Source organism: Ursus arctos, unplaced genomic scaffold, assembly GCF_023065955.2.
Source record: "Ursus arctos isolate Adak ecotype North America unplaced genomic scaffold, UrsArc2.0 scaffold_37, whole genome shotgun sequence".
NCBI lineage: Eukaryota > Metazoa > Chordata > Mammalia > Carnivora > Ursidae > Ursus > Ursus arctos.
Genome location: NW_026623053.1, coordinates 4,365,824 through 4,388,652, shown reverse-complemented (window position 1 = coordinate 4,388,652; position 22,829 = coordinate 4,365,824). Strand labels below are relative to the sequence as shown.

General features: G+C 55.3%; 1 protein-coding gene across 1 annotated transcript; it reads right to left on the bottom strand.

The window, feature by feature from the left end:
- Positions 1 to 8,230: 8,230 nt before the first annotated feature.
- LOC130542534 (microtubule-actin cross-linking factor 1, isoforms 6/7-like) lies at positions 8,231 to 10,836 on the bottom strand. The gene is made up of 3 exons (XM_057306374.1): positions 10,456 to 10,836; positions 8,269 to 10,198; positions 8,231 to 8,237 (listed from the first exon to the last, which is right to left on the bottom strand). The coding sequence occupies exons 1-3, from the start codon at positions 10,769 to 10,771 to the stop codon at positions 8,231 to 8,233; spliced, it is 2,253 nt and encodes a 750-aa protein (XP_057162357.1). The 5' UTR covers positions 10,772 to 10,836.
- Between the last annotated feature and the right edge of the window lie 11,993 nt (positions 10,837 to 22,829).

The window sequence follows — 22,829 nt, the reverse complement described above, 5'->3', positions numbered from 1 at the left end:
AGTGAAACAGAGATATAGAAAATAGGAAAACAAGGAAAACCCAACTTCTGGAGCTGAACAGTAGCACGTCTAAGATGAAAAATGTAGTAGATGGCCTTTCTTTCACGTTAGACACTAAATAGCAAAAAGAGAGAGAGAGAGAGAGAGAGAGAGAGAGAGGGAGAGAACGTGAATGTATGATCACTGCATTTGTCCAGAATAAAGCAGAGAAAAGGAAGGGTGCAAACCACGCCCTGCACACAAACACTAGAGTATGTGTGAGCTTTGTAGCAATTTCACATGGCCTGGTAGATAAGAAATTGGCTGAGGTACAGAAAAAAACTGTTTGAAGAAGTAATGTCTGATTATTATCTGAATTGTATGAACCCTCTACACCCAGAGATTCAAGAATTCAGGAATCCAGCCAACAAAATCCCCAAACATAAAGATCATGAAAAAAAAAACCCTCCTTATCAACCTACATCCCAATAAAATGGGAAGCAATAAAATTGCTTCAGACCAATGATAAAGAAAAAATCTAAAAAGCAGATGGAGATGAGTCCATTGCGTTACCTGTCACGTCCCTAATTCTGTAGATGGTCTCTGTTTCTTTCTGGTCTGTGGTACTCTTGGAGTGTCTCTTCACTTACAGGATCCCCCTTCCTATTTCTTGCAGGGTGGTTTCGCGGCCAAATCCTTTGAGTTCCTTTCTGTCCTGGAAGCTCTTTATCTCTGCTCCTATTCGGAATGCCTCCTTGCTGGGTAAAGTATTCTTGGCTGCATGTTTTTCTCATTTAGTACCCTGACTCGATCACGCCAGCCCTTTCTGGGGTGCCAGCTCTCTGTGGATAGGTATGTGGCTAGAAGACCCTCTTGTCTCAAGCTGCTTTCAGGATTTTCTCTTTGTGTCTGAAATTGCAAACGTCACTGTATATGTTAGGGTGTTCCTCTATTCCTGTGGATTTGGGGAAGAGTCCTCTCTACCTCTTGGACTTGAATGCCCGTTTCCCTCCCAGATTGGGGAAGTTCTCAGCTACGATCTACACAGACAGATCTTCTGTCCCTCTGTGTCTTCTCCCTCGGGGCCAGAAGTAATTCCAATATTGTTTCCTTTTGTGGCATCACTGATTTTTCGATTCCTCCACCCATGGTCCATTCGTTGGCTTTCTCTCTTTTCCTCGGCTTCCTTCCTTTCCGTCAGCTTGTCTTTGGTGTCACTGACTCTGCTTTCTGCCTCATTGACCCTGGCCGTTAGAGCGTCCACATGCAATGTAGACTGCATCTCAGTTAGAGCCTTTGGAATTTGGGCCTGATTCGATTTCATTTCTGCACTCTGAGAGTCTCTCGTGTCATTTAGACTTTTTTCAAGCCCAGCTAGCAACTCTGTAATTGTCATCCTGAGTTCCAGCTCTGACATCTTACTTAAAACCGTATGCATTAGATCAGTGGCAGAGAGGGTTACCTCTGGCTCTTTCTTTTGCTGTGAATCCCTCCCTCTAGTCACTTTTCCCAGAGAAGAATGGATGGGGGAGAGAGAGATTAGGATCTCACAGGGTGGACAAAACAGGGTGAGCCACTTCGTCCCGAGTGTCTGTTGGTCTGTGTGTTGGAAGTCACTAAATCCCAAAATGGTAAAGAAAGCCAAACTCATATATACACAGAAATCAAATTGAATATAGCGCCAGGAATCCAAAAATGAAGAATATGTGTATAAAATGTCAATGTAAAAAATGAAAGTTAAGAAAAGATTGAAAAATGAAGAGTTGCTAAGAGAAAAAGAAAAAGTAGTTGGAAAGGGACAAAAGACAAGAAAAAAAAAAAAAACGAAATGGAAAATTTTGAATGGAGAGAGAAATGAACGATGAGAAAAAGCCTCGAGCTCTAGGTGCTGTTTTCCCCTAGCGCTGGAGTTTGGCCGTCCTCTTTGGTCTGTAAACTTGCTGTTCACTTGTTGTTTCACCTCGTTTTCGGGGGACAGGTGCCTAGTGCCCTGTTTCGCAGGTGTTTTTGCCTGGACGGGGATGCACTGCCCCTTGCCAGGGGGCCCGGTGGGGCTCAGGGTCAGCGGGTTGCTCTGTGTGCCTTGCGTTCCCAGAGGGCTTTCCCCGCCTCTTGAGAGGGTGAGAATAAAAACGGCCGCCCGCATCTGTAGGCGCGGAGGTGTGATGCTGTTGTGCGCCAAGTTGTGTAGACGTCTGCGGTGCTCCCCACACCAAAGGTCCTGGGGGAAGGCGGAGGGTCACAGCATTCCTGTCCTTTGCAGGGCTCCCAGACGGAGAGCTTCTGATCAAGTGGACTCCCCGTCAAGTGACTTGGTGCGAGGAGAGGGATCTCTCCCTTCTCCTCACTTGGGTCTCGAGCAGGAAGCGTAGGCACTGCTCTCACAACAACTGAACCGGAGGGTTATCGGGAATCGGGGCTGGCAGGGGCAGGGGGTCACTGCTGGAGGAGCCTGAGGGGTGTGGAGGGGCTATGCCCAGTGCCAAAGCCGCCGGTTGAGGCTCTGTCCATCCTGCAGCTTCCATGAGCACCCGGTGTGCTTTGGAAATGAGGAGGTCGTGGAATATAGGTGAGGTTCAGTGGGGTGGAACCCGGAGCCGACGACCAGGAGAGAATTCTTGAGACGTCTTTGGTGCAAAATTGGTGGTTTATGACAGGACCCGTGGCAGAAAGAGCTGCTGCCCCGGCTTGTGAGGGGTGGCTGATGATAAGACTATGGGGTTGGGGGAAGGGAAGGAAAAAGGGAGGTTGAGATAATACTTGCATACGTTAAAGAAGACTCCCAAGGTACGGAGGCCTTGCCATTGTCTAGGGAAGGTGGTTTTGCCCTCTAGCAAGGCATGAACATTAAGACGGTTGGGAACTTCCTGGAGGCTGCAGATTAGAAGGACATTTCATTGTATCTACTTTCCCTTCAGGAAGCTAAGTAATTGATAGAAGGGCTTGGTTCTTGGAAAGTGCTAAGACATTGGGAAACTGAGGGAGACTTAAGTCTTGCAGGATTATGGTGTCTATAGGTGAACTATTTCTTTGCCCCTTAGGGCAGCCGGGAGTGCCTGAGGAATGTCACGTCCACCCCATGGTGGGGGGTGGGGGTGGGGTGTCAGTTCCGGCTTTGTCCTCCTCAGCTAGCCTTCTCTTGCCTCCTCAGTAAAGGTCCCTCCTGTTCACAGAGGTTCGAGCAGTTCTCGCTGTTGCCACCTAGTGGACATATGGATGAACACATTCAGGTCATGTCTGTGACTCCCTGAGCTGAGCGGCCCTGAGAGGTTGGTTCCTTCCTGCGAGGAGAGGGCCCAAAAGGATGGACCCGGAGCAAGCAGACAAGTGTGGCCCGGCCGACGCCCCTCTGCTGGCCTGGAAGCAGGACCCGGTTGCTCTACTTAGAAGCTGAGTTCTAGAGCAAGAGGGGCTGGAGTGGCTGGGGTGTGTCCCGGGACAGGGTCTGGATGAGGGGTGTTCCAGGACGGGGGTGGGGGGGTGGGGGGGCAGGGCTGCTTGTGGAGGGAGGATCCATGAGGGCGGTATGGACAGGCTCTTCCCTGCTCCACGGGTCCCGCCCAGGTAGCCTGGTGGCCTCAGTGCTGGCTTGTCTTCCTCGTGATTTCAGGGTTCATCTCTAGTCTCCGGGGACCCTCCTTTCCCGAGCAAGGCTCCACGGAAAGAAAGAGAGTATAGCTAGAGGACCCTGCAGCCAATACTCCAACAATGGGACTAGCGTGTGTTCCAGAAATTGTGCTTTTAGGAAACAGCCCTAAAGCAGAAGAGATTTACGGCACATTGTACTCTTCACTTTAAGGAGGAGACTCAAAGAATTGGAGAGGTCTCAGTTGTTGGGCAGGTGGTGCTGCTGAGTAAATGATGTGTAGCCCCTGAAAATGCAGAAGGGGACAGGAGAGGTGTAGCAGTGCCTGTCCACTGTGGGGACCTCCGGCCGCACAAGAGCCCAGCTGTGGAACCCTCCCTGCCCCACCCTGTCCCCCACACAGGCAAACCCCCTCCCCCGCTCTCACTCACCCATACACTCCGAGGGAAAGGACTGGAAGAGGGACGCCATGTGTTATGGGCTCTCGTGGTAGAAGGTAGAAGGAATGTGTCTTCCTTTCTTCATATTTACATCACTCTTTTGCTACCGAAACGTAATCTGGCTGAAACCTTAGAGAACTTTTAAATTACCTGTTACGTTTGTAATAAAGAGGAAGATTTAATATGCAGTCTTAATATTTTTATAACATGCACATTAGAATCATTGAAACCTGGCCTATCCAGGAAAATGAAAGATTTTGAAGGTGTCTCCTGGACCCAGATATTTCTGGCTCCTGGGTCACACTTACAAAAGGGAAGCCTATCCCAGATCATGAAAACATTTCATTTTGGGGCTTCACATGCGCGGTATTGTATCAGCAATATTCCTTTGTAGTAAAATGGGGTTTTTTTTTTGTTTCTGTTTTTGTTTTTCTGTGTTTGTTTGTTTTTTAAGAGAAAAAAAGCTGAAAAAAAAAATGAATCACTCATAGGTTACGTAGCTAGATACAAAAAGGCCACACTGCCTGATCCCACACACACGAAAACCCAGAGGCGGAGACGAGAGGGGAGCCGTGGCTGCAGGGACTGGGCTGAGGGAATGAGCAGTATCTGACGAGTGGCACGGGAGTGTCTGGGAGGGAAATATTGTAGAAGGACAGGTTGTGAGACACTGTGTACCTAATGACACCTGGAGGTACAATTTAAAAGGATCAGAGTAAAATTCCATGAAAACTCAATTTATCCTTTATTTATAGACCAGAATGTATTAAGCTATGAAATAGGTGCATGAACAACGCAAAAATTAGAAACACTGGAATGACAGGGGAGGGGAAGCCATCCTTTGGGGATTCAGCGAGCAGGAACTGCTGCTCCGGGGCCGAGGCCGGATGCTCCACTGAGAGAGGTGGTAGGCGGCGCCCTTCGGCAAGCCCGATAACTGGTGCTGTAGCCTGCTTGGACTCCGGGGCTGCCAAAGGTGCAGGTGGCTCTTGGAGCTGCTGAGAGGGAGTCAGAGCTCTGCGTATATCCTCCGCTGGCTCTGACAAGGCAAGTGACATCAGGGGCCCTTCAGGGACCTCCATAGTTAGTGCCGCAGCGTGCGCGGGCGCCGGGGCTGCCAAAGGTGCAGGTGGGTCTTCAAGCTCCTGACAGGGAGTCAGAGCGCTGAGTATATCCTGCCGTGGGTCTGAAATGGGAGGTGTCATCACGGGCTCTTCAGGGACCTCCATGGCTGGTGCCGGAGCCTGCTCAGGCTCCCGCGCTGTCAAAGGTGCAGGTGACTCTTCTTGCACCTGAGAGAGGGTCAGCGCCCTGAGTATATCCTCTGTTGGCTCTGATATGGGACGTGGCCTGAGGGGCTCCTCAGGGACCTCCGTAGCTGGTGCTGCAGGCTGCTCGGGTTCCGGTGCTGCCAAGGGCGGAGGTGGCTCTTGGAGCTCCTGACAGGGAGTCAGAGCTGTGAGTATGTCCTGCGCCGGCTCCGACAGGGCAGGTGGCATCAGGGGCCCTTCAGGGACCTCCAGAGCTAGTGCTGCAGCGTGCGCGGGCGCCGGGGCTGCAAAAGGTGCAGGTGACTCTTCTAGCTCCCGACAGAGAGTCCGAGTTGTGAGTATAGCCTCCGCTGGCTCTGACATGTCACGTGGCCAAAGGGGCTCTTCAGGGACCTCCATAGCTAGGACTGGAGCCAGCTCGGGCTCCGGGGCTGCCAAGGGCGCAGGTGGCTCTTGGAGCTTCTGACAGGGAGTCAGAGCTGTGAGTATGTCCTGCGCCGGCTCCGACAGGGCAGGTGGCATCAGGGGCCCTTCAGGGACCTCCATAGCTGGAGCTGGAGTCTGCTCGGGCTCTGGGGCTGCCATAGATGCCGGTGGCTCTTGCAGCTCATGACCTTTCGTCAGAGCTGTGAGTGTATCCTCCGCTTCCTCTGACATGGCAAGTGGCATCAGGGGCCCTTCAGGGACCTCCATAGTTGGTGCTGCAGAGTGCGTGGGCGCCGGGGCTGCGAAAAGTGCCGGACGGTCTTCAAGCTCCTGACAGGATGTCAGAGCTGGGAGTATATCATCTGTTGGCTGTGACATGAGACGTGGCCCAAGGGGCTCTTCAGGGACCTCCGAAGCTGGTGCTGCAGGCTGCTCGGGCTCCGGCGCTGCCAAGGGCGGAGGTGGCTCTTGGATCTCCTGACAGGGAGTCAGAGCAGTGAGCATGTCCTGCGCCGGCTCCGACAGGGCAGGTGGCATCAGGGGCCCTTCAGGGACCTCCATAGTTAGTGTTGCAGCATGCGCGGGCGCTCGGGCTGCGAAAGGTGCAGGTGGGTCTTCAAGATCCTGACATGGTGTCAGAGCTTTGAGTATATCCTGCCGTGGCTCTGAAATGGGAGGTGTCATCACGCGCTCTTCAGCGACCTCCATGGCTGGTGCCGGAGCCTGCTCAGGCTCCCGCGCTGTCAAAGGTGCAGGTGACTCTTCTTGCACCTGAGAGAGGGTCAGAGCCCTGAGTATATCCTCTGTTGGCTCTGATATGGGACGTGGCCTAAGGGGCTCTTCAGGGACTTCCGTAGCTGGTGCTGCAGGCTGCTCGGGTTCCGGTGCTGCCAAGGGCGGAGGTGGCCCTTGGAGCTCCTGACAGGGAGTCAGAGCAGTGAGTATGTCCTGCGCCGGCTCCGACAGGGCAGGTGGCATCAGGGGCCCTTCAGGGACCTCCATAGCTGGAGCTGGAGTCTGCTCGGGCTCTGGGGCTGCCATAGATGCCGGTGGCTCTTGCAGCTCATGACCTTTCGTCAGAGCTGTGAGTGTATCCTCCGCTTCCTCTGACATGGCAAGTGGCATCAGGGGCCCTTCAGGGACCTCCATAGTTGGTGCTGCAGAGTGCGTGGGCGCCGGGGCTGCGAAAAGTGCCGGACGGTCTTCAAGCTCCTGACAGGATGTCAGAGCTGGGAGTATATCATCTGTTGGCTGTGACATGAGACGTGGCCTACGGGGCTCTTCAGGGACCTCCAAATCTGGTGCTGCAGGCTGCTCGGGCTCCGGCGCAGCCAAGGCCGGAGGTGGCTCTTGGAGCTGCTGACAGGGGGTCAGAGCTCTGTGTACATCCTCCGGTGGCTCAGACATGGCAAGTGGCATCAGGGGCCCTTCAGGGACCTCCGTAGCTAGTGCTGCAGCGTGCGCGGACGCTGGGGCTGCGAAAAGTGCAGGGCGGTCCTCAAGCTCCTGACAGGGAGTCAGAGGTGGGAGTATATCCTCTGTTGGCTGTGACATGGGACGCGGCCTAAGGGGCTCTTCAGGGACCTCCGAAGCTGGTGCTGCAGGCTGCTCGGGCTCCGGCGCTGCCGAGGCCGGACGTGGCTCCTGGAGCTCCTGAGAGGGAGTCAGAGCAGTGAGTATGTCCTGCGCCGTCTCCGACAGGGCAGGTGGCATCAGGGTCCCCTCAGGGACCTCCATAGGTAGTGCTGGAGCCTGCGCGGGCTCCAGGCTTTCCAAAGGTGCAGGTGACTCTTCTAGCTCCCGACAGAGAGTCAGAGCTGTGAGTATATCCTGCCGTGGCTCTGAAATGGCAGGTGTCATCACGGGCTCTTCAGGGACCTCCGTGGCTGGTGCCGGAGCCTGCTCAGGCTCCCGCGCTGTCAAAGGTGCAGGTGACCTTTCTAGCCCCTGACAGAGAGTCAGAGCTGTGAGTATATCCCCCGCTGGCTCTGACATGTCACGTGGCCTAAGGGGCTCTTGAGGGACCTCCATAGCTAGGACTGCAGCCCGCTCGGGCTCCGGGGCTGCCAAGGGCGCAGGTGGCTCTTGGAGCTTCTGACAGGGAGTCAGAGCTGTGAGTATGTCCTGCGCCGGCTCCGACAGGGCAGGTGGCATCAGGGGCCCTTCAGGGACCTCCATAGCTGGAGCTGGAGCCTGCTCGGGCTCTGGGGCTGCCATAGACGCCGGTGGCTCTTGCAGCTCATGACCGTTCGTCAGAGCTGTGAGTGTATCCTCCGCTTCCTCTGACATGGCAAGTGGCATCAGGGGCCCTTCAGGGACCTCCAGAGCTAGTGCTGCAGCGTGCGCGGGCGCTGCGGCTGCGAAAGGTGCAGGTGGGTCTTCAAGCTCCTGACAGAGACTCAGAGCTGTGAGTATATCCCGCTGTGGCTCTGAAATGGAAGTTGTCATCACGGGCTCTTCAGGGACCTCCATGGCTGGTGCCGGAGCCTGCTCAGGCTCCCGCGCTGTCAAAGGTGCAGGTGACCTTTCTAGCACCTGACAGAGAGTCAGAGTTGTGAGTGTATACTCCGGTTGCTCTGACATGTCACGTGGCCTAAGGGGCTCTTGAGGGACCTCCGTAGCTAGGACTGCAGCCTGCTCGGGCTCTGCGGCTGCCAAGGGCGCAGGTGGCTCTTGGAGCTTCTGACAAGGAGTCAGAGCTGTGAGTATGTCCTGTGCCGGCTCCGACAGGGCAGGTGGCATCAGGGGCCCTTCAGGGACCTCCATAGCTGGAGCTGGAGCCTGCTCAGGCTCTGGGGCTGCCATAGACGCCGGTGGCTCTTGCAGCTCATGACCGTTCGTCAGAGCTGTGAGTGTATCCTCCACTTCCTCTGACATGGCAAGTGGCATCAGGGGCCCTTCAGGGACCTCCATAGTTGGTGCTGCAGCGTGCGTGGGCGCCGGGGCTGCGAAAGGTGCAGGTGGGTCTTCAAGCTCCTGACAGGATGTCAGAGCTGTGAGTATATCCTTTGTTGGTGGTGACATGGAACGTGGCCTAAGGGGCTCTTCAGGGACCTCCGAAGCTGGTGCTGCAGGCTGCTCGGGCTCCGGCGCTGCCAAGGGCGGAGGTGGCTCTTGGAGCTCCTGACAGGGAGTCAGAGCTCTGTGTATATCCTCCGGTAGCTCAGACACGGCAAGTGGCATCAGGGGCCCTTCAGGGGCCTCCATTGCTAGTGCTGCAGCGTGCGCGGGCGCTGTGGCTGCAAAAGGTGCAGGTTTCTCTTGTAGCTCCCGACATAGAGTCAGAGTTGTGAGTATAGCCTCCGCTGGCTCCGACATGTCACGTGGCCTAAGGGGCTCTTCAGGGACCTCCATAGCTAGGACTGGAGCCTGCTCGGGCTCCGGGGCTGCCAAGGGCGCAGGTGGGTCTTCAGGCTTCGGACAGGGAGTCAGAGCTCTGAGTATGTCCTGCGCCGTCTCTGACAGGGCAGGTGGCATCAGGGGCCCTTCAGGGACCTCCATAGTTGGTGCTGCAGCGTGTGTGGGCGCCGGGGCTGCGAAAAGTGCAGGTCGGTCTTCAAGCTCTTCACAGGGAGTCAGAGCTGGGAGTATATCATCTGTTGGCTGTGACATGGGACGCGGCCTAAGGGGCTCTTCAGGGACCTCCGAATCTGGTGCTGCAGGCTGCTCGGGCTCCGGCGCTGCCAAGGCCGGAGGTGGCTCTTGGAGCTGCTGACAGGGGGTCAGAGCTCTGTGTACATCCTCCGGTGGCTCAGACATGGCAAGTGGCATCAGGGGCCCTTCAGGGACCTCCGTAGCTAGTGCTGCAGCGTGCGCGGACGCTGGGGCTGCGAAAAGTGCAGGGCGGTCCTCAAGCTCCTGACAGGGAGTCAGAGGTGGGAGTATATCCTCTGTTGGCTGTGACATGGGACGCGGCCTAAGGGGCTCTTCAGGGACCTCCGAAGCTGGTGCTGCAGGCTGCTCGGGCTCCGGCGCTGCCGAGGCCGGACGTGGCTCCTGGAGCTCCTGAGAGGGAGTCAGAGCAGTGAGTATGTCCTGCGCCGTCTCCGACAGGGCAGGTGGCATCAGGGTCCCCTCAGGGACCTCCATAGGTAGTGCTGGAGCCTGCGCGGGCTCCAGGCTTTCCAAAGGTGCAGGTGACTCTTCTAGCTCCCGGCAGGGAGTCAGAGCTGTGAGTATATCCTGCCGTGGCTCTGACGTGGGAGGTGTCATCTCGGGCTCTTCAGGGACCTCCGTGGCTGGTGCTGGGGCCTGCTGAGGCTCCTGGCTTTCCAAGGGCGCAGGTGACTCTTGCACGTCCTCACGGTGGATCAGAGCTCTGACCACCAGCTGCACTGGGCCCGACACGACAGATGACGTCCCTGCTCTTTTGAGTTGCTGAGCTCCAGCAGCAGTGATGGGATTTTCCAGCTCAGGCTCTGAAGCTGCATCAGGCACCACAGTGGGAGGTGGGACTAGCTTTCGGCGCGGTCGCGGATCTCGCTCTGGGGCTGCTGCTGTCGCTCCAAGAAGAGAAAGTATGGTCATCATGATTGTCTTTCCATGTCCCTTCCAAATGAAGGCAACTTTGCCCACCAGTCAGTATTGTCTAAGAACCCATCCCTGGGTGGTCTCCCCAAACTGTAGCCCATGGGGACAGTGATCTGAGACCGCTCCTTGCTCCCAGCCACACTGCAGTCTGTGGAGGCTTGCTCTGTGTGGCCCACTCTCTCCCCTCCACAGGCCTCCATCAGTCACCCCCAGTCCTCCTCACCCCCAGCCTCCGGCTCAGCGGGCTCGAGGTGTCGCAGCCGAGAGAGGAGGAGCCAGGCACGTTGCTCCAGGTCTGAGCCTGGCACGAGGAGCCCTACGTATGCCAGTAGTGTCTTTAGGCAGGGAAATTCTGGGGGCTGGAAGAAATCTTCAGGGTAGTGGTCCAGCCAGGTGCCCAGGACGGAGGAGATGACCCTGGGGACAGACAGGTTGGGCAGAGGAGTCAGAGGACAGGGCACCTCCCACGCGGATGCCCCAGGGAGCCCCTGTGGGAGCCTGGGCCCCTGGGTCCCCGGCTCCTGGCTGTCAGAGCCCATTCCTACTCCATGTCCACCTGTGATGTGGCAGAGCTGCCTGAGGCAGGCCTGGTCACTGAGGAGGGGCTGGCCCAAAGCCTCTGTGAGTGGGAGTCCTTGACCCCTGGTGTGACCATTTCTGTCCTCCAAGCGGAAGCTGGACACCCTGCTCAGTCTCCCTGCCCACTTGCCGCGTGACTTGCACTGCATGTGGGCAGGGAGGGGTGGCGTGTCTGGCGTGGTCATTGCTGTGACTATCCAACCAAGGAGGGAACTAAGGGACTCTGTCCCATCCCTGGCCTTCCCAGGACCCTCCCGATACCGCCCACTTCCCCTCCCGTGCCTACGTGCTGCCTCGTTCAGTAGGTGCCAGGAGAGGGTGTCCTTGCGTGGACACTAATCTCCCACTGGCTGGGGGACGTCCAGTCCCCGAGGCCACCCTGGGTCTCCTGAGTACCTGCTGAGCACCCAGTGTCGACGTTCCACCAGATGTGTGGAAGCCATGCCCTTTGTTCTGGGTCCCAGGATTAGGGTAGAGACAGGGCTGAGAGGCGGCGGGGATGGGGAATGACTCTGTTAGGGGCTGAGGCTGCCCTCCAGCCCGCTCTGCTCTCCCACAGTGCCCACACCCCACCCAGGGCTCTCCAGGCCCCCTTTCCTCTTCTGCAGAAGCAGCCCTCAGACCTGGACCCTCTCACAGGAATGGCAGATGTGTGGGATGAGGGTCCAGCAGCCCCCAGATCACAGTCCCCTCGCTGCCCTCTCGAAGAAGGAAGGGCCCTGTGCATTAGCCAAAGCTCACTCACGTGCCCCGCTGCTCCTGGTCTCCGCCGATCTCGTCCCAGGAAGAGAGGACGCATCCGTAGCTAGAGGAGGCCGGAGGGGTGGGGGGTGGGGGGGATCGCATGAAATGCCCTGTGAACCCTCCCTCTCATCATATCTAGTGTCACTGTCTGACTGCCGACTAGAATGGAGCCCTGGGGTGCTCCCGGGTGCTGTCTGCTGTGTGCGTGGGATCACAGTCAGCGCCCAGGGAAGCGTCTGCAGGTCTGCACCTAGAAGGGCATCCATCCTTTATGCTCGATGAATGAAAGGGCCCCCACCAGCCCCATCCCAGAGAGCTGAGTGGGCCTGGGGCCCCCTGCTCCTGCCCGGGCATGCCTGCTCTGGTCTCACCCAGGACACAGACCCCAGATGGAGTGTCAGATGTCCTTTTCCAAGGGGAAAAGAGCCCAGCTCAAGACCGTGGTGACGGTGAGGGCTGAGGCAGAGGCTTCTTCATGGGGAGCGGGACGATGATCCACGGGCACGACCACAGCCCCCGTAGCGGACCTTTCCACAGGGCCAGGCGCCCAGGTGTCCTTACCCTCCAGGACCCCACTGAGTCCCTGTAATAACTCTGCCCCAGTCCGAGGAGCCCACTGAGGCTCCGCGAAGTTGGGTGGCATTCCCCAGACTCCCAGGCAGGAGGTGGGCAAATCCCACTGGGCTGGGGAGGGGCAGGGTGCTCACCTTGTCACCAGCTGGTCCAGCACCTCCTGGGTGGTAGCATAAGCTCTGTATGTGGCCAGGAACATGGAGACGTAGCTGAGGTCTCCGTCTAGGAAGGCGGGCAGCAGGTGTTCTACTCGCTTCTTCAGCAGCTCTGCCCGTTGGGGCCGCACCACGCAGGTCCCATTGCTCTTCACGGTTGAGGCCTTTCTAGCCTGAGGTGGGACAGGGGAGACATGCGGTCTTCACTGCGGTCACCAGGAGGGTTGGGGGTTGGAGCCCAGAGCAAACCCCCAGGCTCTCGGTGACGTAGGCAAAGAGGTGGGACAGGAGGGCCCACAGTAGACAAAAGGAGCAAGGTGCCTGGCTGGTTCCGTGGGTTCAGGGTCCGCCTCTTGGTTTCGGCTGAGCTCCTGATGCACGCGTCCTGAGATCGAGTCCGTCGTCAGGCTTCGCACTTAGGGCAGGGTCTGCTTGAGGATCCTGTCTCTCCCTCTGTGTCTCCAACCCCCGTCTCTGTCTCTGTCTCTGTCTCTGTCTCTATCTCTATCTCTGTCTGTCTCTCAAAAAAATAACTCGTGCAATCTCTTTAGGGAAAAAGGAGAATGGCAAGAATACGGGGATGTGAGGTGGGGGGTGTGTGAATGGACGTCGGTATCTCAGGTCAGATCGTTAGCTGAGTATTGACAGCCGCTCCCTGCACTAACGGCATCGTCCCTGTGATTTCTGACGATGTATGTCAGGCTTGAGAACACAGAGACTGTTTCATGGGTGGGGGTGCTCGGGATTTTAGGGCACGTGGGATGTTCCGTGCAGCGCTGTGAGTTGGCAACAGAAGGGAATCACATGAACGTCCTGCCTCTGTGAAGGGCTCAGTGGCTGCGGTAACGGATGGGCCTTCTGGAATGTTGTGCAGCACAAGGAGGCGCCTGCTCCGGACCCTGGAGGGGCCCCAGGGATGGGTTCCTTCACAACCAAAGGGCAGAGCAATAGGCATAGTACCATGAGCCCCAGGCCCCTTTGGGGAAAAGTCTCCCAGCTCAGCAGGATCTCGAGCAAGGGATGAGAGGTGGTTTAAGGTGGCTTTTCTGATATTCGTACAGATATGTGGATAGGGACTGTGCATGGGGCCAAGGCCGTTGGCAGGGCCCTGAGGGCAGGTTTGGGGAGGAGATGGGGATCCAGGTTCACATGGGAGCAGGAGTCCAGGAGGGAGCCCCGAGGAGCCCAGAGGCTGGTTTCTGGGATCTGGGTCCCTTTGTGCCGCATCGGTGCCCTGGGTGCTGGGTCCCTCCGGCACCTCCACTCACCCTGAGCCAGCGCTGGACTTTGTTGGCAGTAGGGGACTCCTTCCTGTCCTTTTGGGAGGTGGGGCAGGGGATCCCATCGTTCAGCTCCTGCCCTGTCTCCTGTGTGGAGCTCTGTAAAGACAGTGCCCGGCAGCCAGGCGGGAGGCCTCGAAGGTCTGTCTGGCTGCCTTTGCTGGTCCTCAGACCCAGGGGACTCCCTTGCAGACCCACCACACCCCAGGATGCACGCAGCTCCACCATGGAGAGAAAAGTGACACAGCTCGAGGGCCTTGGATTCACTCTGGCCCTGGTGAGAGGCACCTCAGGAATCCTCTTTCCACCCTGCCCACCGTGGCATCGGTGTGACCATGAAGGCATCCCCAGGGTATCCACTGCCCTGCAACCTCCTCCAGCCCAGGGCGGGACCTCCCCCACATACCCCTCTTTCCCTGAAACTGGGGGGATGGGGCTGCCCGGGGGTGGCTCGGAGAGGTGGCCTGGCCTGGCCTGGCCTGGCCTGGCCTAGCCTAGGCCGCTCGGTATTACCTTCCGGCACCTCCTGGCAAAGGCCCTGCGGCGTCGGGGGCGCGGGTTGAGCCAGTGTCTGCAGCAGGTGAAAAGTCCCTCAGCCCGGGGTTTCTGGAAGCCAGAGCCCCGGAAAATGGGCACGCAGCAAGAGAACATCTTTCACTATCGAATGTCTCCGGCCAAGTGAGCCTGATACGGGACCGCACTAGAATGTGGGTGCCTGGTGACCGGGGTTCCAAGTTCTGTGGGGGTCGGTTATCAGGGAAGTGACTTCACTTCCTGGGATCCCCTCCCCGAGTGCACACCTGGACTAGCACCTACACAAACAGTGCTCTGGGCTGCCGACTGCTCATCCCCTTTCTGCGTGCCATGCCACATGCGTACCCGGTGACACCAACACAACCCTCTCCACAGGCCCTAGGGAAGGTCTGGGTGCAGCCAGGGCCCCAGCTTAGAAACACCCCGGGCTCTGACGCAAGTCTCCATCTTCCCTGTTGGGGACCCCGGAGAAGCCGTTGTGCCCGTCAGGGATGGTCTGTGTCTTGCCTGTGCGATAGGGATTTTTCCAGCGGACTTCTTGCGGAAGTCCACAGGCATAGGTGGGATACCATCTAAGAAACTGGGGGAGTGGTGTCCCACGTAGGGAATACCTGCCACCACATTTTCTTCCTTTCTCACCTTCTCTGAGTCTGTAGCTCCTCCGATGCCACCCACAGTCCCTATTGTGTTGTGTGTGTATCTGTGCACGTGTGCGTGCCCCAGTACTCCTATTGTGCAGGCCCAGAAGATGAGAGTCCCACCTAGGGGTGGATGGGAAATAGCTTTCCCAGGTCTTAGGCTTTCTAATTTCCAAGGCAAACCCTGCAGAAGGCATTGGAGCCTTGGCTTAGAGGGGCTGAGCCCACCCTTACCCCTAGACGCTGCCAGTCGTGTGTCACGAGCCATCCCTCCTTTCCTCTGGGTGTCCTGCGGGCAGGGGTGCCGTCAGTGGGTTGCCCTGGCCCGGGCTCCTCCTCAGACGGGTACGTGCTGGGATGCCTCCTGCCTGGGATGTCGATGCTTCTTCTCACCCCCACACCATCTCCAGGTCTACAGCCAGTTCCAAAACACAACCTCTTCCCGAGCTCCCAGTGAGTAGCTAGGTTCAGCCACGGCCCCACCGTTGAGGACACTCGGAGAGCTGGGTTCAGGCCTGGTTCTGCCTTCTTACCAGTCTGTGATTCTGGGCAAGGCACGGACCCTGCTGGGGTCTTCCCCTTGTTGCAGAGGCTGTCTCTTACGTAACTGGTTTTCTTTTATTTGAAAGATTTTCTGTGTTGGTTTGAGAGACAGAGTGGGGGGGGGTGGGGAGGAGAGAGGGAGAGGGGAGACAGAATCTCAAGCCGACTCTGTGCTGAGTGTGATGCGCAATGCTGGTCTTGATCCCAAGACCCTGAGTTCGTGACCTGAGTCCAGATCACGAGTCGGAGGCGTAAGCAACTGAGCCACCCAGGCGCCCTGGCAAAAGAACACTTTCGATATATTTCCAGGCAATGCAGGGAAGTGACTAGTGCAAGGGGGAAGACAAACATGAGGGACTCTGCATTTCCCTAACTTACTGCCTAAAGAGATTTCATTTCTAGTCTACGGGTCAGGAATGTAGAACACAGGCGAAGCTCAGCCATTTCCATGAGTTGGAGACAGCAAGGTGGAAGTTTGGAGAAGTCAATATGGCTGTGGTTTACAGTACAGAATACTGAGGAGAGCTGCACAGAGAAAGAGGACCTCAGAAAGCCATCTAGGATCACTTTGGAGTTGTCATAGAATTCCGCAGTAGGGCACATGTGTGAGGAACGTAGGTGGTGTGGGGAAAATAATAGCCCAGGGGAAGCAGAGAGGAAAATGTCACTAGCCTTCACACACAATCAGGAAAAGTCTGTGCTACCGGCAGCAGGCAGAGTGGAAAACCTCGTAATTCGTGGGACATTGCAAAGAGAGCTCAGAATACCAACAGAACAGTAGCAAAATACATTGAAGACCACTGTGATACCACCTAACAAACCTTTGGAAAGCTAGTCTGGAAGGATAAAATAGTTTTCCAGGAGCCTCCCCATCAGAACAATCCTCAAGAGTATGTGTAGAAATATAAGCCATAGTTAATATCTAACAATTAACATTCACGATAGCTGCCTTCCAACAAAAGATTACCAGGATGCAAAGAGGGAGAAAAGTTCACCTCGTACTGAGGAGAAAGATTAAACAATAGAAACCTACCCAGAAATGAAAAAGACGATGGAAGTATTGCCCATGGACATTCAAACCACCGTTAGAAAGAGGTTTTATATACGTAAGAATGTACACAAAGGATGAAGTGAAACAGAGATATAGAAAATAGGAAAACAAGGAAAACCCAACTTCTGGAGCTGAACAGTAGCACGTCTAAGATGAAAAATGTAGTAGATGGCCTTTCTTTCACGTTAGACACTAAATAGCAAAAAGAGAGAGAGAGAGAGAGAGAGAGAGAGAGGGAGAGAACGTGAATGTATGATCACTGCATTTGTCCAGAATAAAGCAGAGAAAAGGAAGGGTGCAAACCACGCCCTGCACACAAACACTAGAGTATGTGTGAGCTTTGTAGCAATTTCACGTGGCCTGGTAGATAAGAAATTGGCTGAGGTACAGAAAAAAACTGTTTGAAGAAGTAATGTCTGATTATTATCTGAATTGTATGAACCCTCTACACCCAGAGATTCAAGAATTCAGGAATCCAGCCAACAAAATCCCCAAACATAAAGATCATGAAAAAAAAACCCTCCTTATCAACCTACATCCCAATAAAATGGGAAGCAATAAAATTGCTTCAGACCAATGATAAAGAAAAAATCTAAAAAGCAGATGGAGATGAGTCCATTGCGTTACCTGTCACGTCCCTAATTCTGTAGATGGTCTCTGTTTCTTTCTGGTCTGTGGTACTGTTGGAGTGTCTCTTCACTTACAGGATCCCCCTTCCTATTTCTTGCAGGGTGGTTTCGCGGCCAAATCCTTTGAGTTCCTTTCTGTCCTGGAAGCTCTTTATCTCTGCTCCTATTCGGAATGCCTCCTTGCTGGGTAAAGTATTCTTGGCTGCATGTTTTTCTCATTTAGTACCCTGACTCGATCACGCCAGCCCTTTCTGGTGTGCCAGGTCTCTGTGGATAGGTATGTGGCTAGAAGACCCTCTTGTCTCAAGCTGCTTTCAGGATTTTCTCTTTGTGTCTGAAATTGCAAACGTCACTGTATATGTTAGGGTGTTCCTCTATTCCTGTGGATTTGGGGAAGAGTCCTCTCTACCTCTTGGACTTGAATGCCCGTTTCCCTCCCAGATTGGGGAAGTTCTCAGCTACGATCTACACAGACAGATCTTCTGTCCCTCTGTGTCTTCTCCCTCGGGGCCAGAAGTAATTCCAATATTGTTTCCTTTTGTGGCATCACTGATTTTTCGATTCCTCCACCCATGGTCCATTCGTTGGCTTTCTCTCTTTTCCTCGGCTTCCTTCCTTTCCGTCAGCTTGTCTTTGGTGTCACTGACTCTGCTTTCTGCCTCATTGACCCTGGCCGTTAGAGCGTCCACATGCAATGTAGACTGCATCTCAGTTAGAGCCTTTGGAATTTGGGCCTGATTCGATTTCATTTCTGCACTCTGAGAGTCTCTCGTGTCATTTAGACTTTTTTCAAGCCCAGCTAGCAACTCTGTAATTGTCATCCTGAGTTCCAGCTCTGACATCTTACTTAAAACCGTATGCATTAGATCAGTGGCAGAGAGGGTTACCTCTGGCTCTTTCTTTTGCTGTGAATCCCTCCCTCTAGTCACTTTTCCCAGAGAAGAATGGATGGGGGAGAGAGAGATTAGGATCTCACAGGGTGGACAAAACAGGGTGAGCCACTTGGTCCCGAGTGTCTGTTGGTCTGTGTGTTGGAAGTCACTAAATCCCAAAATGGTAAAGAAAGCCAAACTCATATATACACAGAAATCAAATTGAATATAGCGCCAGGAATCCAAAAATGAAGAATATGTGTATAAAATGTCAATGTAAAAAATGAAAGTTAAGAAAAGATTGAAAAATGAAGAGTTGCTAAGAGAAAAAGAAAAAGTAGTTGGAAAGGGACAAAAGACAAGAAAAAAAAAAAAAACGAAATGGAAAATTTTGAATGGAGAGAGAAATGAACGATGAGAAAAAGCCTCGAGCTCTAGGTGCTGTTTTCCCCTAGCGCTGGAGTTTGGCCGTCCTCTTTGGTCTGTAAACTTGCTGTTCACTTGTTGTTTCACCTCGTTTTCGGGGGACAGGTGCCTAGTGCCCTGTTTCGCAGGTGTTTTTGCCTGGACGGGGATGCACTGCCCCTTGCCAGGGGGCCCGGTGGGGCTCAGGGTCAGCGGGTTGCTCTGTGTGCCTTGCGTTCCCAGAGGGCTTTCCCCGCCTCTTGAGAGGGTGAGAATAAAAACGGCCGCCCGCATCTGTAGGCGCGGAGGTGTGATGCTGTTGTGCGCCAAGTTGTGTAGACGTCTGCGGTGCTCCCCACACCAAAGGTCCTGGGGGAAGGCGGAGGGTCACAGCATTCCTGTCCTTTGCAGGGCTCCCAGACGGAGAGCTTCTGATCAAGTGGACTCCCCGTCAAGTGACTTGGTGCGAGGAGAGGGATCTCTCCCTTCTCCTCACTTGGGTCTCGAGCAGGAAGCGTAGGCACTGCTCTCACAACAACTGAACCGGAGGGTTATCGGGAATCGGGGCTGGCAGGGGCAGGGGGTCACTGCTGGAGGAGCCTGAGGGGTGTGGAGGGGCTATGCCCAGTGCCAAAGCCGCCGGTTGAGGCTCTGTCCATCCTGCAGCTTCCATGAGCACCCGGTGTGCTTTGGAAATGAGGAGGTCGTGGAATATAGGTGAGGTTCAGTGGGGTGGAACCCGGAGCCGACGACCAGGAGAGAATTCTTGAGACGTCTTTGGTGCAAAATTGGTGGTTTATGACAGGACCCGTGGCAGAAAGAGCTGCTGCCCCGGCTTGTGAGGGGTGGCTGATGATAAGACTATGGGGTTGGGGGAAGGGAAGGAAAAAGGGAGGTTGAGATAATACTTGCATACGTTAAAGAAGACTCCCAAGGTACGGAGGCCTTGCCATTGTCTAGGGAAGGTGGTTTTGCCCTCTAGCAAGGCATGAACATTAAGACGGTTGGGAACTTCCTGGAGGCTGCAGATTAGAAGGACATTTCATTGTATCTACTTTCCCTTCAGGAAGCTAAGTAATTGATAGAAGGGCTTGGTTCTTGGAAAGTGCTAAGACATTGGGAAACTGAGGGAGACTTAAGTCTTGCAGGATTATGGTGTCTATAGGTGAACTATTTCTTTGCCCCTTAGGGCAGCCGGGAGTGCCTGAGGAATGTCACGTCCACCCCATGGTGGGGGGTGGGGGTGGGGTGTCAGTTCCGGCTTTGTCCTCCTCAGCTAGCCTTCTCTTGCCTCCTCAGTAAAGGTCCCTCCTGTTCACAGAGGTTCGAGCAGTTCTCGCTGTTGCCACCTAGTGGACATATGGATGAACACATTCAGGTCATGTCTGTGACTCCCTGAGCTGAGCGGCCCTGAGAGGTTGGTTCCTTCCTGCGAGGAGAGGGCCCAAAAGGATGGACCCGGAGCAAGCAGACAAGTGTGGCCCGGCCGACGCCCCTCTGCTGGCCTGGAAGCAGGACCCGGTTGCTCTACTTAGAAGCTGAGTTCTAGAGCAAGAGGGGCTGGAGTGGCTGGGGTGTGTCCCGGGACAGGGTCTGGATGAGGGGTGTTCCAGGACGGGGGTGGGGGGGTGGGGGGGCAGGGCTGCTTGTGGAGGGAGGATCCATGAGGGCGGTATGGACAGGCTCTTCCCTGCTCCACGGGTCCCGCCCAGGTAGCCTGGTGGCCTCAGTGCTGGCTTGTCTTCCTCGTGATTTCAGGGTTCATCTCTAGTCTCCGGGGACCCTCCTTTCCCGAGCAAGGCTCCACGGAAAGAAAGAGAGTATAGCTAGAGGACCCTGCAGCCAATACTCCAACAATGGGACTAGCGTGTGTTCCAGAAATTGTGCTTTTAGGAAACAGCCCTAAAGCAGAAGAGATTTACGGCACATTGTACTCTTCACTTTAAGGAGGAGACTCAAAGAATTGGAGAGGTCTCAGTTGTTGGGCAGGTGGTGCTGCTGAGTAAATGATGTGTAGCCCCTGAAAATGCAGAAGGGGACAGGAGAGGTGTAGCAGTGCCTGTCCACTGTGGGGACCTCCGGCCGCACAAGAGCCCAGCTGTGGAACCCTCCCTGCCCCACCCTGTCCCCCACACAGGCAAACCCCCTCCCCCGCTCTCACTCACCCATACACTCCGAGGGAAAGGACTGGAAGAGGGACGCCATGTGTTATGGGCTCTCGTGGTAGAAGGTAGAAGGAATGTGTCTTCCTTTCTTCATATTTACATCACTCTTTTGCTACCGAAACGTAATCTGGCTGAAACCTTAGAGAACTTTTAAATTACCTGATACGTTTGTAATAAAGAGGAAGATTTAATATGCAGTCTTAATATTTTTATAACATGCACATTAGAATCATTGAAACCTGGCCTATCCAGGAAAATGAAAGATTTTGAAGGTGTCTCCTGGACCCAGATATTTCTGGCTCCTGGGTCACACTTACAAAAGGGAAGCCTATCCCAGATCATGAAAACATTTCATTTTGGGGCTTCACATGCGCGGTATTGTATCAGCAATATTCCTTTGTAGTAAAATGGGGTTTTTTTTTTTTGTTTCTGTTTTTGTTTTTCTGTGTTTGTTTGTTTTTTAAGAGAAAAAAAGCTGAAAAAAAAATGAATCACTCATAGGTTACGTAGCTAGATACAAAAAGGCCACACTGCCTGATCCCACACACACGAAAACCCAGAGGCGGAGACGAGAGGGGAGCCGTGGCTGCAGGGACTGGGCTGAGGGAATGAGCAGTATCTGACGAGTGGCACGGGAGTGTCTGGGAGGGAAATATTGTAGAAGGACAGGTTGTGAGACACTGTGTACCTAATGACACCTGGAGGTACAGTTTAAAAGGATCAGAGTAAAATTCCATGAAAACTCAATTTATCCTTTATTTATAGACCAGAATGTATTAAGCTATGAAATAGGTGCATGAACAACGCAAAAATTAGAAACACTGGAATGACAGGGGAGGGGAAGCCATCCTTTGGGGATTCAGCGAGCAGGAACTGCTGCTCCGGGGCCGAGGCCGGATGCTCCACTGAGAGAGGTGGTAGGCGGCGCCCTTCGGCAAGCCCGATAACTGGTGCTGTAGCCTGCTTGGACTCTGGGGCTGCCAAAGGTGCAGGTGGCTCTTGGAGCTGCTGAGAGGGAGTCAGAGCTCTGCGTATATCCTCCGCTGGCTCTGACAAGGCAAGTGACATCAGGGGCCCTTCAGGGACCTCCATAGTTAGTGCCGCAGCGTGCGCGGGCGCCGGGGCTGCCAAAGGTGCAGGTGGGTCTTCAAGCTCCTGACAGGGAGTCAGAGCGCTGAGTATATCCTGCCGTGGGTCTGAAATGGGAGGTGTCATCACGGGCTCTTCAGGGACCTCCATGGCTGGTGCCGGAGCCTGCTCAGGCTCCCGCGCTGTCAAAGGTGCAGGTGACTCTTCTTGCACCTGAGAGAGGGTCAGCGCCCTGAGTATATCCTCTGTTGGCTCTGATATGGGACGTGGCCTGAGGGGCTCCTCAGGGACCTCCGTAGCTGGTGCTGCAGGCTGCTCGGGTTCCGGTGCTGCCAAGGGCGGAGGTGGCTCTTGGAGCTCCTGACAGGGAGTCAGAGCTGTGAGTATGTCCTGCGCCGGCTCCGACAGGGCAGGTGGCATCAGGGGCCCTTCAGGGACCTCCAGAGCTAGTGCTGCAGCGTGCGCGGGCGCCGGGGCTGCAAAAGGTGCAGGTGACTCTTCTAGCTCCCGACAGAGAGTCCGAGTTGTGAGTATAGCCTCCGCTGGCTCTGACATGTCACGTGGCCTAAGGGGCTCTTCAGGGACCTCCATAGGTAGGACTGGAGCCAGCTCAGGCTCCGGGGCTGCCAAGGGCGCAGGTGGCTCTTGGAGCTTCTGACAGGGAGTCAGAGCTGTGAGTATGTCCTGCGCCGGCTCCGACAGGGCAGGTGGCATCAGGGGCCCTTCAGGGACCTCCATAGCTGGAGCTGGAGTCTGCTCGGGCTCTGGGGCTGCCATAGATGCCGGTGGCTCTTGCAGCTCATGACCTTTCGTCAGAGCTGTGAGTGTATCCTCCGCTTCCTCTGACATGGCAAGTGGCATCAGGGGCCCTTCAGGGACCTCCATAGTTGGTGCTGCAGAGTGCGTGGGCGCCGGGGCTGCGAAAAGTGCCGGACGGTCTTCAAGCTCCTGACAGGATGTCAGAGCTGGGAGTATATCATCTGTTGGCTGTGACATGAGACGTGGCCCAAGGGGCTCTTCAGGGACCTCCGAAGCTGGAGCTGCAGGCTGCTCGGGCTCCGGCGCTGCCAAGGGCGGAGGTGGCTCTTGGATCTCCTGACAGGGAGTCAGAGCAGTGAGCATGTCCTGCGCCGGCTCCGACAGGGCAGGTGGCATCAGGGGCCCTTCAGGGACCTCCATAGTTAGTGTTGCAGCATGCGCGGGCGCTCGGGCTGCGAAAGGTGCAGGTGGGTCTTCAAGATCCTGACATGGTGTCAGAGCTTTGAGTATATCCTGCCGTGGCTCTGAAATGGGAGGTGTCATCACGCGCTCTTCAGCGACCTCCATGGCTGGTGCCGGAG